Here is a 14,456-nt window from a genome sequence, read left to right on the forward strand (position 1 = left end):
CGCTCCTTTTGCCCCCTGCCCCCTCCTCTTTCCCCAGTGCCCCCACCCCCCCTTTTATCCCCCTGATATTGCCCCAGTGCCCACCCCCTCCTTTTACCCCCAGCCCTTCCTCTTGCTCCAAGTACCCCCACTCCTCCTCTTACCCGCCCCCGCCCTAGACTCCCCCCTCCCAGAACCCCGTGGGCCCGGTTGCCATGGCGCCCGGAAGTGGGCGGGACGGCGCGACTTCCGCTTCCGGTGGCGGCGCCTGTGACCCCGGTGGACCTTGGGGGGCGCGAGACGGGGTGAGCGTGGTCCCCCCGAGACACCTCCCCGCAAAGGGGCAGTGCCCCCAGCCCTGCAGCAGCCCCGGGGCGGCAGGGCGCAGGAGGCGGGGGTGAGGGGGGGCGCTGGGCGCAGGCAGGGGCAATGGAGGTGCATGAGCGGGAGCGGCCAGCTCATTGCAGGGCGGCTCCCCGCTGGCGAGGCCACACACATCTGGAGCCCGGGGTCCAGTTTTGGGAGGGATGTGGACCCGTGGGAGAGAGTGCAGCGGAGGGCAAGGAAAGTGTCTGTGGGGCTGGGGGACAGGACTGGTGAGGAGAGGCTGAGGGACCTGGGCTGATTTAGTCTGGAGAAGAGGAGACTGAGGAGGTTGAACAGCAGCCTTCAGCTCCCTGCAGGGGGTTGCAAAGAGGACGGAGCTGGGCTGGTCTCAGTGGGGGCAGGCGGCAGACAAAGAGCGATGGGCTCCGGTCGCAGCAGGGGGAGTCAAGGTTGGATATTAGGACAAAGTTTCTCCCGAGGAGGGCGGTGAAGCGCTGGACCGGGTTCCCCCCGGGGGTGTTGGAGTCTCCGTCTTTGGAGGTTTTTAAAGCCTGGTTCGAACAAAGCTTTGCCTGGGATGATGTAGTTGGGGCTGGTCCTGCTTGGAGCAGGGCGTTGGACTAGATGTGACCTCCCGAGCTCCCGTCCCACCCTCATTGTCTAAGAGTCTAAGTCTGTGGCTTTCTTTCCCCACCTTTCTAGGTCCCCGCTTGTGGTGCAGTGGAGACCAGTCACGATCCGGTGCCTCCTGAGCCTCAGCCTCCACAGCCGCCATGGCGAGTCACCTGAAATTCATTGCCCGGACAGTGATGGTGCAGAACAAGGATGTGGAGGCGGCATATAGGTCACTGAACAAGTAAGAGGCAGTGGCCGCCTTTGCTGGGCCCTGTTGGCAGCTGTGTTTTAACAGGGAGCCGAAGGATTCCTCCCTGAACCCCCTCTGCTGGTACTTGAGCTGCAGCTTGGATTTCATGTCATGCTCTTAAAGCAAAGAATCCCCCCCTAGAGCAGTGGAGTTAGAAGGGAGCTCCAGGGGTCACATCTAGTCCTGAGGCAGGATCAGTCCTGTCCCAGCCATTCTATACAATCCATCATCTAAACTCTACGTAAGGCTACTGTCAGCCCTGGCACAACACAGACCTAACCCCCTATGTATGAACCAGTCATGTTCTTGGCACTCGTGCAGGCAGGGGGGTTTTGTTAGTGTGTCGCACCATCAGTCTTGTGTTCTAGTGGTTAGCCCAGTAGATTCGGGATTGGGACACTGGATTCTTTTCTTCCTTCTATATGACGAAGGAGACGAGGACACAGGGAAGTCAGAGGGGCCATTTTTCAAAAGTTGATGAGTCTGGGTTGTCTGTTCCCCTCTATGCGTCACCCGGAGGGGATCAAGAGAAACCTGGCTGGGTTTAGCAGGGTTCAGTCTAGTGAGGTTAGACAAAGAGACCACATTCTGGCTTGCTTTTACTATGATCTGTGATTACCCTCTGAAGAAAATTGGCTTCTGATCATGACAGGCCCTCCAAGCTCAGCAAAGAACTCCCTGTGACCCCAAAGCAATAAAACTGAGCTTCAGCGAAATGAAGCCCAGCGAATCTGAGCTCAGAATGGATGTAGAAGCAACCACGGTCTCACAGCTTCACCCAGCATTGCCCGTCTTCCCAGTGGGTGTTGTCAGGTCACAGCAATGAGGATCTGAACCATTCATAAATTCAGACGCTAACTTTTAAATGTATCGGTCACATTTCAGGGGTGGAAAAAATAATGTTCATGTTACATTTCAAGGGTGGAAAAGGTAATGTTCATATCTAACAGCTACACTGTATTGCTCTGATTATAAATTGGCCTCTGAAGGACCCTACTACAATTGGCACTTGGTTTATTTGCAGTCTCTGGCTGTATCCAGGCTTCTCAGCCTGGTCTGATTTTTTTTCTTTTCCTTGTAGTATTTTTGTGCAGTAAAAAAAACAAAAACAAGTCAGAATTATTGTTTCCAGTGCAGTTTTCGTTTTGGTGTATTTAGTGCATTTAACCTTTTGGGTCCTTTCTGCTGCAGTTTGAGTCTCCTTTGGCATTTTGTAGGGGCAGCAGCAATTCAAGGTTTGTTTTTTTTATCTGTAGTTACGGATTTTTATTCAGGGGAAAAGCTGTTTTACCTAATACTGTATTTGTTTGCATGCTGCACATGTCCTTTTCCCAAGAAGCAGCTCTCCAAAAGCGGAGTGGGTGTCTTAAGAAGGGAAGCTGGTTTCTGTGTCAGAATAGAAGCATGGAGACACTGTAATGGTTGCTGGAGCTCTGCTTCTTTCTCTGGTGTCACAGTTAATTTTAACTAAGCTGCCAGAAGCTGCTGCTAATTCAGTAGCAGGTGCAAGAAGATTAAAAATGTAGCTGTGGCTGAGCAGTGATGTTCAGGATTCAGCCCTGACTCTGGAAGCACCTTTTTTCCCCTTAATTCAGCCTTAAGATGCATGTCTGATTTGGGGGTGGGGTGTGATTTGTGAGGAAATACAGTATTGTACAATGTGCAATGTCTCCTCATAATCAAGACAGTACTGGAGGTCTGCAATAGGATGACTCCCTTTGGCAATCAGTTGAGGGGAACATTAGAAACATAGCTTCATAGTCATTAGGGGTTGGAAGGGAACTTACAGATCATCGGGTCCAGCCCCTTAGGCAGTTAAGACTGCTGGAATCGGATACCCCAGCAAGGTGTGTGTCAAGATGTATTTTGAAGATTGCAAGGGTGGGTTACTACACCACCTCTGGAGGGAGCCTGTTCCAAACCCTCGGCACCCGACTTGTAAAGAAGTTTTTCCTTATGTGTAGACTGAAGCGATCTTCAATCAGTTTGTGCCCATTATTTCTTGTCCTCTCCTGGGGGACCTTGGTGAATAGTTGCTCCCCCAGGCACTGATGTTCTCCCCTGATATACCTATAGGCTGCCACCAAGTCCCCTCTGAGTCTTCTCTTCTCCAGGCTGAACAGCCCCAAGTCTTTCAGCCTCTACTCGTATGACCTGGTCTCTAGGCCTCTAATTATGCACATGGCTCTCCTTTGGACTCTCAGGGTTCTCCACTTCCTTCCTGGAGTGCGGCGCCCAGACCTGGACGCAGTACACCAGCTGTGGTCTCACCAAGGCTGAGTAGAGCAGGAGGATGACATCCTTTGCCCTGCTCAAGATGCCTCAGTAGATGTATGCCAGTGTTTGATTAGCTCTGCTAGCTACAGCATCGCATTTGTGGCTTGTGTTCATTTTGTTGTCTACCATAACATCCAGGTCTCATTCAGTTGTGGTACTGGCAAGCATAGCACTGCCAAGTCTGTAAGTGTGCTGGGGATTATTTCTCCATAGATGGAGCACTTTACATTTCTCTGTATTGAATGTCATCACGTTGATGTCCACCCACCTCATAAGCCTGTCCAGGGTGACCTGTATTGCAGGTCATTAAAAGGAAGAGGCAAGGGGAGTTGCTTAGAGCAGTACAAGCTGTTCTCACTGGAAAGGAAGGGGTGGGAATGACTGGACGAACTCCAGCTGAATAGCAGGAAGTGTTTCCTAATGCTGAGATCTTGGCTTGCAGGTTCAGGTACTGTCGTCACTTGAAATTAATGAGGTCAGTGCGCTGGAAAGTAAGCTGTAGGGAATAACCCTGCTCTGGTATGGGGTGGACTTTGAGCCTTCAAGAGTTCCCCTTGTGTCAATAAGAGAAGGTTGATTGGAAGAGAGAGGTGGAATTGGCCTCTCTGTCTCTGTGCCTCAACTTCCCCATCTGTGAAATGAGCATAACGTCCCCATTTGGTAGGGAGGTTTGGCAACATCCTGAAGCACTTGGGAGATCTTCAGATGGAAGGCATCTGGAAAAGAAAATCTTGTCTGCTTCTGAAAGAGCACAAAGAATGGGGGAGGTTACAGCTGCGCCATGGGGAACGGTGACTCAGCTACTTCCAGCTCTGAAGGAAAGAGCTAGCGTGGATGTTAGAGCACATAGCTGTGTCATAGCTTTGAGCTTTATACGTGCATATGCATATTATATACGATGCACGCACCAAGTGCAAGGCCAGGCACTGTTACCAATTGCTAGTGAAGTTGTGGAATCTCCGTTATTTTCGTTTTTTGAGTGTGGGTTGGACAGACCTGTATCTGGGCTGGTTCAGACAAGGCTGATCCTGTCTTGAGCTGAGCGCTGGACTAAATGTGACCTCTGGAGGACCCTGCCAGCACTGGTTTCTTTGGTTAACTTGTAATATCTGCTTGAAAAAAAAATGTCAGTGTGAGGACAGGATATTTCTTTTCTTTTATTCCTCAGTTCCTCATACGTCAGAGCAGAAAGCTTCAATGTATGATCTTTTATAGTCATTGGGCAGCGTCTGCTCCTTGTACCATGGCATTTGCTGTCTTGCCATTCAGAACAGCATGGGGGCATCTGTTTAACTACATGGGCTCATGTTGGTTCTTTCCCTTGTTCTTCTCTGGCCATGGTATGACCCTGTCTGGTTAATTTGAGCTTGTTGGGCAGAACACTCAAGCATGGACCTGTATTCTCCATCTGTAAGGACTGAGGTCTAGTTTGAGAGCCTGCTTATCTCCAGTATCATGTCTCTTGGCATGTAGGTTCCTAGGGATTTTTCTCTGTGCTTGAACACTCTCCTATATGCTAGAGTGCAATGAATAAGAAGCCTGAATGTAGGAGCCAAAGCTCTATGCTCTAGCCTGGCTTTGACAAAGCCTCCCTCAGACCCCCTTCCCTCGGTCAGCTGGCAAGGTCAGCAAAGGCAACGTGATGCCTCTTCAGGATCCAGCTAAGGATTTCAAGTGACTGCACCAGCCCTGAGCCTCCTGGTCCTTTCCCTTCCCCATGAGGTGGATGGTTACAGAGAAGCAAATATAGGCCAGCAGAGGTGAAGCATCTTGCCCAGGGTTGTAGGCAGGGGCAGAACAGGTGCAGGTTGCAGGGATCTACCCCCCTGCTTTCAGGCCTTCCGCTGAGTCCAGGCTTGTAAAGGAAAGGCTCCCTTGGTGCGGGCAATGGCAGTATGGACTGTGCACTTGGCAGTGTTTCTCAGCCAGTGGGTCGTGACCCAAAAGTGATTCACAAAAATACATGAAAGGGTCATGAACAAACTTTAAAAGTGAATTCTCCTTTAAGGAGAAAAACATGGGAAACGGTGGCTTTTCCCTTCCAGGCTGGCAGGGTTCCAGTCTGCAAGGGGCTCCTTGGGGCTTCCTGTGACCCCCCACACACACCTCCTGCCCCACACACTGGAGTCCAGGGGGCAGCAGGTCAAGAGTGAGGGGCACTGGGTTGGGACTGACCATTGATGTTTCCAGATGGATCCTGGTCCCAAAAAGGTTGAGAACTACTGTGCTTGAGGACTAGGGAGCCAAGGCCCTTGGTAACATACCCATCATACCTCTAGTTACTTCCAGAGCACAAAGGGTTGGCTAAGCTGCCAGATCTACATCTCAGCAGCCTGGCTCTGGGATTTTACTTACTTTACACTTACTTACTTACACTTACTTACACCTACACTTACTTACTTTACACTTTTGCATTTTCTTCCATGCAATTTGCCACCTGTGGCAACAGGTAGCTGTGGTTTCACACATTTAATGCAGAGGCACACACTCAGCGAAGTCCTGTGAGTGTACTGACCTCTGCTGGCTTCAATCCGAAGCATTTGACAAGGCAGGATTTTGACTTTGTCTCAGTGACGGTGTCCGCAGTGCTGGTAGCAGGCCTCCACTTCCATTAAGGCCTTTGATTTCCTGGAAGGCGTATGCATGTGGGAGTGACTGCCTATATCACGACCGCTTCCTCCTGGAAGTTTGTATTGGTGTGGGTTGAGGGGTGAGTTGATAGGATCCCTGCATTTGTTTCTTCTTTCCTTGACAAAATTTTGGGAAGGATCAGCTTGAAACCTCTCTGCTGCTTTATAAAGTACTTATTGCACTTACCTGGGACTGGAGTGAATCCAGATCAGCAGCTTAATGAAGGAGTTCTGGGAAGACAGTTTTTTTTGTTTCCCTTTGTCTCCAGAGCTGGGAGATGAAGGAGGAAAGGGATCAGGTTACCTATTAGCTTTTATTCTCCCTGCTGGGCCCTGCTCTGCAGTGCAGCCTGCATCTGTTGGTTTGGTCTTCTGCCCCAGAGGTGGCTGCATTTTGGTGGTTCCAGGCACATATCATTATATAGTCCTTTGGATTTGCAGGATGCTGTGGATATTGTGGAAGATGATTAATTATTGGTGTGAGTTTCTACATCCCCCCACCATTTTCTACCTGGCTTCTGTGCTGAGAGAGTGAGCAAAGGCTGGAGTTGCACTACCCGAGAGCCGAGATGTTCTTCACATAAAGGGGGTGGAGTTCCAAAGCTGTTTATGGTCACCACAGATGCCTTTAATATTAAGTGTGCTCCCTTTAAGTGGATGGTCTCCAGACTGAAGAGGCTCTGCACTTATCCTCATTCAGCATAAGCAGCGCTCATTACAGCGGCAGCACGCACTCAGCTTTTAAAGCCTCATCAAGGCTCCTTACCATGGTTTTCAGAGCTCCTTATGCCTCTGATGGAAGCCCTGAAAGTCACAGGACTAGGTCAGTCTAGATGCCTTGAGATCCTTTCAGGGGTGCCACTGGGTGCCCCACATGTTAGCACTGTTAGGTATGCAGACAAGATAAACCAGAGATTTCAAAAGGAAATCCAACATGTTAAAGCCACCCTGCCCTGCTGTGGGCTGAGTTCTTTGCAACGGAAGAATCACTCTGTTATTGTTCTCTAGCTAAAAAACAGGCTCTCGCATTTTCTGAGGGGTGCCTTGAGTCTAAAAAGGTTGAGAAGCACTGGAGGAGACTGTTTCTATGGGTTCTGGATGCTAATGTAGACAGTGGACACTTGTGTAGATAACTGCTCTTTGCTAAACTGGAAGTCAGTGGGCAGAAAATAGGGCCCAGCAAATCGTCCACTTTACTGTCATGGGATGTGTGCTGTACTTCAGAGCCATGCGTTTCCTGCAGGCTGGCTCCATGCTGCACTGGCTTCCCATCCGTCACTGCAACATTGGAGCTGACTGCCAAGAGCGGATCTACTTTCCGGCCACGTGAGACATTTAACTCACCACTTTAGGATCAGCTCATTGGCAAAACCCCCAGCTGGGGTCTCCTCCCAGCCCTGCAAATCTTGCTCCACTCCCTTTTCCAGCAGCGCACACAATGTGTGATCTGACATATCCTCTCTTGTTCTGACCAGTCGCTTTGCAGATCCTAGTGGAGACGGAGGACTGGAATTACATCACCGGCGTCTGCTCAGAGACACAGCAAGATTCCCAGCACGTTCATAAAATGCCTGTGTTGCTGCTGAGCTGAACATGTGTCTCCCTCTGCCCTTGCCCACGGGACCGCTGCTGAGCACATGAGATTACATAACTGGTGCCTGATGTGCTGAAGCCTCCTGTTTTCAGGTTGGCTGCTCTCCTGAGAAGAGGAGGGCTCCTGGCAGCCACAGAGCTGTATCCAATTGGCTGCCAGGCACTCTTGGGCAGGGATTTGAGTCCATTCACGACTATTTGTTTTACACACGTTTTCTCTGCTGACCTGCTGGCTGCTTGCAGAGCCATGTGAAGCTTCCACTTAGAATCTGCTTGAACTTTGCCGAGGGAAGCTGTCAGGCTTAAAAAAAAATATTGTTTTTCCAAAGCAGTTTTATAACACAAGTGCACATGCCGAGTCCTACAGACTCCACTCCAAAGAAGGGGGAAGGAGGTGCCAATGGACTCTCTGCCACCAATTTTTCACAATTTCTTCTTTTTTTTTTTTTGTCACTTCATTTTATTTGGACAACAGAAAATAAGTCATTTTCACTTCCTGATTCCTGGGTCCCATCAGAGCTGCTGTGAGGCTAATGTTCCCACCCCAAATGGCAATATTTATCTATTTGAGGTCCCTGCTACACGTTACATATATTAAACAATTTGCTGGCGAATCGTACAATAAATTTAGATTGGCCACACATGCAAAGTAAGACAGCTGTGTGTGCAAAATAATTATTATGCATTTGACTGGTTAAGCATGCAATATATTTAGACAGGCCACGTGTGGAAAGTAATTATCACACCATAAAAATGACTCTCCAGCTATAAAAAGAGCCAACCCACTCTTTTTATAGTTAGTCCTTGAAAATATGTAAGAACTCTAGAGCTGGTTTCTATCCAGATTTAATTTGAACATGTAGCGGGCCCTAATTAACACCCTGCCTCCTCTCACCCCTCCCAGTTTTCCCTTATTGGAGGCAGGGTGGATAAAAATCAATGATTTTTTTAAAAAGTAGAATTTTTTTAATCAGATTTTTTTTCATTTAATTGTTTGGGTTTTTTTAATTAAGATGCTTTTAAAAAAATCTATATAAAGATACTTTTAAGATATGTTAAAGCTCAAAGATATCATCATGGAATAGGGATTATAACTTCTAATTATATATTATTTGGACAATATATTCATGTAACCTTTTTAGAAAAGTTTTATAAATAGGTCACAACAGGCCATGGACTATATTAGTGGCCCAATCTTATGGGGTTCCCAGAGGCTTCTTTATAGATTAGTAAAGATTAAAGAAAACCACTCTACCCAATGGGAATCAGTGCTCAGTCTAGAACAGGGATGAGCAATTATTTTGGGCAGAGGGCTGCTTACTGAGTCATGAGGGCCGCATGACAGGCAGCCCAGGGCAGATTAATGTTAATTATCTATATTTTTTAGGGGCCCCACAGGCCGGATAGAATGGCCTGACAGGCCACATCTGGCCCACTCTGGTCTAGAAGATCCCATTAAGCATCTCTGATGCTTAGTTTCCTTTCTCAAACTGTGGATTTGTCTCTCAGAGATAACATCCTTGTTAACAGCTGTATATGGAGATGAGAGATGACAGACCTGGTTACCCACCCATCAGCCCTCTTGTCTCTCTGCAAGTTTGTGTACACACAGTCAAGCCCTTACCTCTCTCTAAACGTGCAAAGTTTCAAGAAGTTAAATGAATAAAGGAAATCAAATAACAGGGATTTTTGTAGAAAACTATTATTAAATTGAGACTTCCTGACCAGTGATTTAAATTGTGGTGTGAATCATGATTAAATTAATTTGATTTAAAATCAAATCCACCCTAATTGGAGGTGTGTTGGCCTGATATCCATCAGTTCCATCCCTTCCTTCTGTGGCTGTTTGATTGCTCTCTGTGCATCCAGGAGGTCTGGCCCCTGTTCTTGACCCTGTCAGATTCACTGGGTGACTGCGGGCACCTCATGTCCATTGATCTTTCTTCTTCCGTTTCCCCAGCTGTTACATTTCTCTCTGTGCCAAGTTTGTGCAGGATAAAGTAGAAGATGCTGTTCCTGGCCTGGCCAGGGATGTCTGAAATGGCTGGATCTTGACAGACAGCTGTGTGACCCAGTGTCTGGAGAAGGACACTGCGCAGCGTTGAAGCAGCAGAGCCATTCATGGAAAATGGATTTCTAGCAAGTCTAATTGTCCAGGAAACTGGAGTTCTGCAATGTCAGTGTTGGGTCTGGTTAGCAGCTGGATGTCTGCAGCCTGAATATTTGATCAAGGCTTTCCAGTGAAGGGGAGCTTTGCAGCAGAGCTAGGACACTCTGCTCCCTGTCAGAGCCTGTTGAACACCCACCTGCAGCCTGGAAGCTACTGTCTCGCTGACTGCAGTCTGACTAATGGGCAAGGAGGAACCCAGACTTCTTGAGTCTTCAGTGCTCAGTTTGAGACCCTGAGGAAGGCTAGCATGAACAAGCAGCCATTCAGCAGGGATGTAACACCCTGGTCAGCATCCAAGAGTCCCACCTACCTGGCACAGGAGTGGAGCTCACTACACCTGTCTCCAGAGGCAGCACGGGAGCCAGGGGCTGGTGGAGCTAGAAGGAGTTTGGAGTAGTGGTTTAGGCTGTCTTGTCACAGTGAGCTGGAGATGTTCTCAGCTGGAGGAGGCAGCACCTGGGACTGCTACTACACAGTCAGGTGAGGTGGATCGCAGAGGTCCTGGCACTGGCAGGTGTGACTGCTATGTTGTGATGCTGGATGCTAGTTAGGACCAGACACTATACAAGACTTGGCCTGAGCATGCCTCTGAGACCTCCCAATGTGACTAAGCTGTGTAACTTTTCATTTGGCATGCTAGTTTAACTGGCCTGGATCACAGTGTTTACCAGTGAAGAACAAGCCCTGATCTACACAGGGTATCTAGTTGCTGGTTTGGGGACCCAAAGCTACTGAATACATCCACCCCAGAGCAGCAGCTTAGTTAGCATAATACCTCCTCTGGGAAGAACTCATGATTTCCTATAGATCAGGCCAGAGTTGCCCAGGGTCACTTCCAAGTTTAGGGAGCGAGTCCCCATCTTCTTCTGAAATCCATCCTCGGTGCTCATAGCCGGCACTGCCACTGAGGCAGAGGGACTTGGATTCCTTCAGAGCCCTGCTTGATATCACACACAGCATCATCCACCTCAGGAGCTGATAGCTGCAGAAGTGACACTAGACAAGAGTTGGTTGCTGAAGAGTTGTTTGCTTGGCTTTGGTACAGCTGCCACCTTAGCTCTTCATCCTGTTTGGGTATCACATTCTCCAATGTCACGTGGTGTGGGAAGGTGGGTTGCCAGCATCCACTGTCTTCCCAAAGTGTTGGAGATATGGGGGCCAGAGCCAGGCTTCCAGCTTTGGCAGATTTCACTCCCTTTCGTACTGCTTTCCGAGGGATCATTGGAAACTTGATCCAGCTGCAGAAATTACCCAGGGGATGGTTAATACAGGAGCTTTGGAAGGGACACGGGTTCTTCCTCTGACATCCCCCTTTGCTTTGTGACTTGATGTGGCTGATGGAAATCAGCTGTTCTGAGAACTCAGCTTGTGGCTGACTGGATCCTGCAGGAAAGGGTCTCTTGTGTATCGAAAAGGTGTTGGGAGAATTATTTTTGCTGCTGTCATATTTGTCTCTGTCATTTAAAAGTCACGAGTGGGTGGAGGTGTGTATTAGCCATTGGAGCAAGGGGCTGAGAGGCAGGACTCCAGGGTTCTGTTTCTGGTTTTCCACACAGTCAGTCCCCAGCAGCAGCATGCTGTAAACTCAGCACCCGAATGCTTGCACAGCTGCCCGTGCTGCCTCTTTGTCAGGGTGTAGAAATGAGGATGCTGACTCTGCCTTTGCTCTCGGCAGGATTCTGACAATAGACAGGGTCATCGATGAGGCCAAGCAGCGCCGGTACTATGAGAAGCCGTGCCGTAAGAGGCAGCGCGAGACCTACGAGACGTGTCGGCGGATTTACAGTAGCGAGATGGCCAGGAAGATCTCTTTCCTCATGCGGAAGAATCGGCCAGACCCCTGGCTGGGCTGCTAGATCCAGGGGCAAGGCAAGGAACTAAATATTGGGGGGAAACGCCACTCAGTCCCCTGAGTCACAGCTCACCCCAGCAGTGAGAGCAGTGATTGAATGGGCCAGAGAGTCCGAGCACCACTTTCCAACAGGGCAATGGCTGTATTCACTTCCTATCTGTCAATAAAGACTCTATTTCACCCTTTTGTCCTGCTCAGCGTGGGTGGTACACACAGAAGCAAGCCCCTCATGCATACCTTTAGAGCTCAGTTTTGCATTGTGGTATGATCCCTTTAAATAATACTCTGTCCTCCACTGCTGGTTTTGACCCCATTTATGTAAAACAGGGTCTCCTCTAAGTTTGGTTCCTCACTGGAAGAAAGACGATACCAGAAAATGTCTTCAATGCTTTTATCTTACTCTTCAGCAGTTAGAAGCAGGAGTTCTGTGTTATGGAATTTAGACCCATTTTGCAGATTTTTTTTAAGCCGCTTGAGGTTCGTGCCTTTATTCTCATTTTATTTTTAAGCCCATCTCTGCACTGGTAGTGTAAATTGACATGTAAGAGAGTGTCCACATCTGCTTTTTACCTCTACTGTTAAGACAAAGTAAAAGGCTTTAGTGGGAGTAACAAGTAGATTTTTTTCAGCCTTCTGGAAAGTGAAAGTGTTTTGATTTTTTGTTTGTTTGGGGGGTTTTGGGGGGAGGGGGAGGGGGGGAGGATTAATAGAATTTCTAACTAATTTTCTCACCATTTTAAGATTCCTCCTGAATTGAAAAATGCCCGAGTTGAGCTTATACACATAGTTTGAACGCAGCCTCCCTCATCTGCTTTTGAAAACATTTCACTGTGCAAATCACACACGGTGTCATTATCCTACTTTCCCAGACAGCTGTGGATACACGTGTAGTAGTTGTCTTATAGCCCCTCTTGCCATGTGCTTTGTGCGCCAGCATCTGCAAAAACCATTTGTACAAACAAAAGCACCACAAAGCTTGGATAACATCCAGCTCACTGTCACTGTTCTTATGGAAAAATCAAATTCACTTAAAGGGTGAACAGAAATAGCTTGTTTCCTAGAACTCATGTCAGATATTTTAAACTTCTTCTGCATGGAAAGTACTTATTGTACTACACAACTGTCTTGTGTAGTAATTTCTTAATTAGAAATGAGGATCTGGTACCATGGGATTAGCAAGCTTCTATTGAGTTGTTAGAGATCCTTGATCAGAGGGGATAAAAAGTTGATCAGGTCTGTACTTAGAAACTTGGACTGGTTTAATAGTGGGGGTTAAGCAGTGAGCTTCCTGACTTCTGAATACTAGCAAAAAGCCCAAGGTTGGACCTGGGTACGTTGGCAAAAGCCCACTGGCTGGTACAGCATGGGTCATTTAGGAAACTGGTACTATAAACTATCCCATCAAAAGAATTCTTGCATGTAGAATGCTTCTGCACCCTGTTTTTACCAGAGTATTTTTTATGAGCAAATAATCCATCTTATTCACTAATAATTGTTGGCGGGGAGGGAACCAAAGCAAATTAATATAGTGTCCTTATTCTACTAGCTTAAGCAAGGGATGAAAGAGAGAATAGGTAGGAATTACTTCTAATAAGCTATCAGAGACAAAGTGGGAAACGTTTATTTCCTGCAGCTATTTACCTTGCAGTGCAGGAGGCCGAGAAGTGCATTTTGTGGCATCTTGCTACTGATGAGCTGGGATCCTGGTTTTCTGTGATTTAAAAAAAAATGCTCAATTTTCAGATTTAAAAAAGTAACCCAAAATCTACATTTTCCCATGATTAAAATGGAACAGCACTAGTGTATAGATATATACATTAGTGGTGTATATAAACTATATATACACTGTATATAGTGGTGTTTCATTTTAATCACGGAAAAATGTGGATTTTGGGTTACTTTTTTAAATCTGAAAATTGAGCATTTTTTTTATCAGAGAAAACCAGGATCCCTGCTGATAAGGGCTTTGCAGTCACTTAGCTTTTGGCTGCCTTTAATTTTTAGAGAGGCAAGGATTTCTTAGGGTGAGATCTTTTATTGGATCAACTATTCAGTCGGGATACAGCTAGACAAGCTTTTGAATGCAAGACATTCTTCCTCAGTTTTCCTCGGTTTTATTTGTCTGCAGTCATTTCATTTGAGCTAATTGCTCATATTAGGGCATGCAGTGAGATACCAAAGCCAGGATGTTTCAGGAGTTGACAGTCCCTGAAGCTATGCCCTGTCCTTAGGCTGAGCTTGTTCAAGTGGGGTCGGCTACTCCAGATAGTTCCCTGGTGCACCACGGGCCGGGAAGTGCCACGTGGTCATGACACGAGGGCTGCAGCCTGCCTCGATGGCTGACGGTTAGGTTCAGAGATGTGAATAATTCCTACAGTCGCACAGTTCACTCTGCTGTGGTGTCATCGAGTCATAACCTGCCTGGATGAGTGTGGAGGCAGCCGGCTGATGGAGTAACCTAGCAGTGCAGCCCCAGTGGGAGCCAGGAAGCCCTGGGGCAGGCTGTCTCAGGTGGTGACACTGTACTAGACCCCACGGCAGGATGCAGCAAGGCATCATGGGGCCTTATTGTGTCCAGGACACGCTGCCTGGATTAGTTTCCGTAACCCACTTTGTTTGTATGGGTTTAATGAATGCTCCGCTTCCTCCTAGCACTGCCCCCCCACCTCTCTCCCACTTGTCTTGTTTTCTAACTTCTCTCCACACATCCATCCGCAGCCTGTGACCTTCAGCCCACAAAACCTTGTCCTCTGTGTGTACGTG

General features: G+C 47.9%; 2 protein-coding genes across 2 annotated transcripts in view; both read left to right on the plus strand.

Moving 5' to 3' along the window:
• The first annotated feature begins 186 nt into the window (after positions 1 to 186).
• MRPS21 (mitochondrial ribosomal protein S21) lies at positions 187 to 11,879 on the plus strand. Its single transcript, XM_006273294.4, has 3 exons — positions 187 to 284; positions 1,009 to 1,162; positions 11,517 to 11,879. Exons 2-3 carry the CDS (start codon positions 1,080 to 1,082, stop codon positions 11,695 to 11,697), a joined length of 264 nt encoding a protein of 87 aa, XP_006273356.1. The 5' UTR covers positions 187 to 284; positions 1,009 to 1,079; the 3' UTR covers positions 11,698 to 11,879.
• Positions 1,075 to 14,456, plus strand: part of PRPF3 (pre-mRNA processing factor 3) — a 40,361-nt gene continuing 26,979 nt past the window's right edge. Inside the window, exon 1 of the mRNA XM_059718853.1 lies at positions 1,075 to 1,162. The gene's annotated coding sequence lies outside the window, so the exon portion shown is untranslated. The remainder of the gene's footprint in view (positions 1,163 to 14,456) is intronic.

This window comes from Alligator mississippiensis, chromosome 15, assembly GCF_030867095.1.
Source record: "Alligator mississippiensis isolate rAllMis1 chromosome 15, rAllMis1, whole genome shotgun sequence".
Lineage (NCBI taxonomy): Eukaryota > Metazoa > Chordata > Crocodylia > Alligatoridae > Alligator > Alligator mississippiensis.

Coding starts and splice junctions, on each gene's coding strand:
- MRPS21 (XM_006273294.4), top strand. CDS start 1,080: ATGGCGAGTCACCTGAAATTCATTGCCCGGACAGTGATGGTGCAGAAC. Junction 1,163..11,516: donor GCATATAGGTCACTGAACAA/GTAAGAGGCAGT, acceptor TGCTCTCGGCAG/GATTCTGACAATAGACAGGG.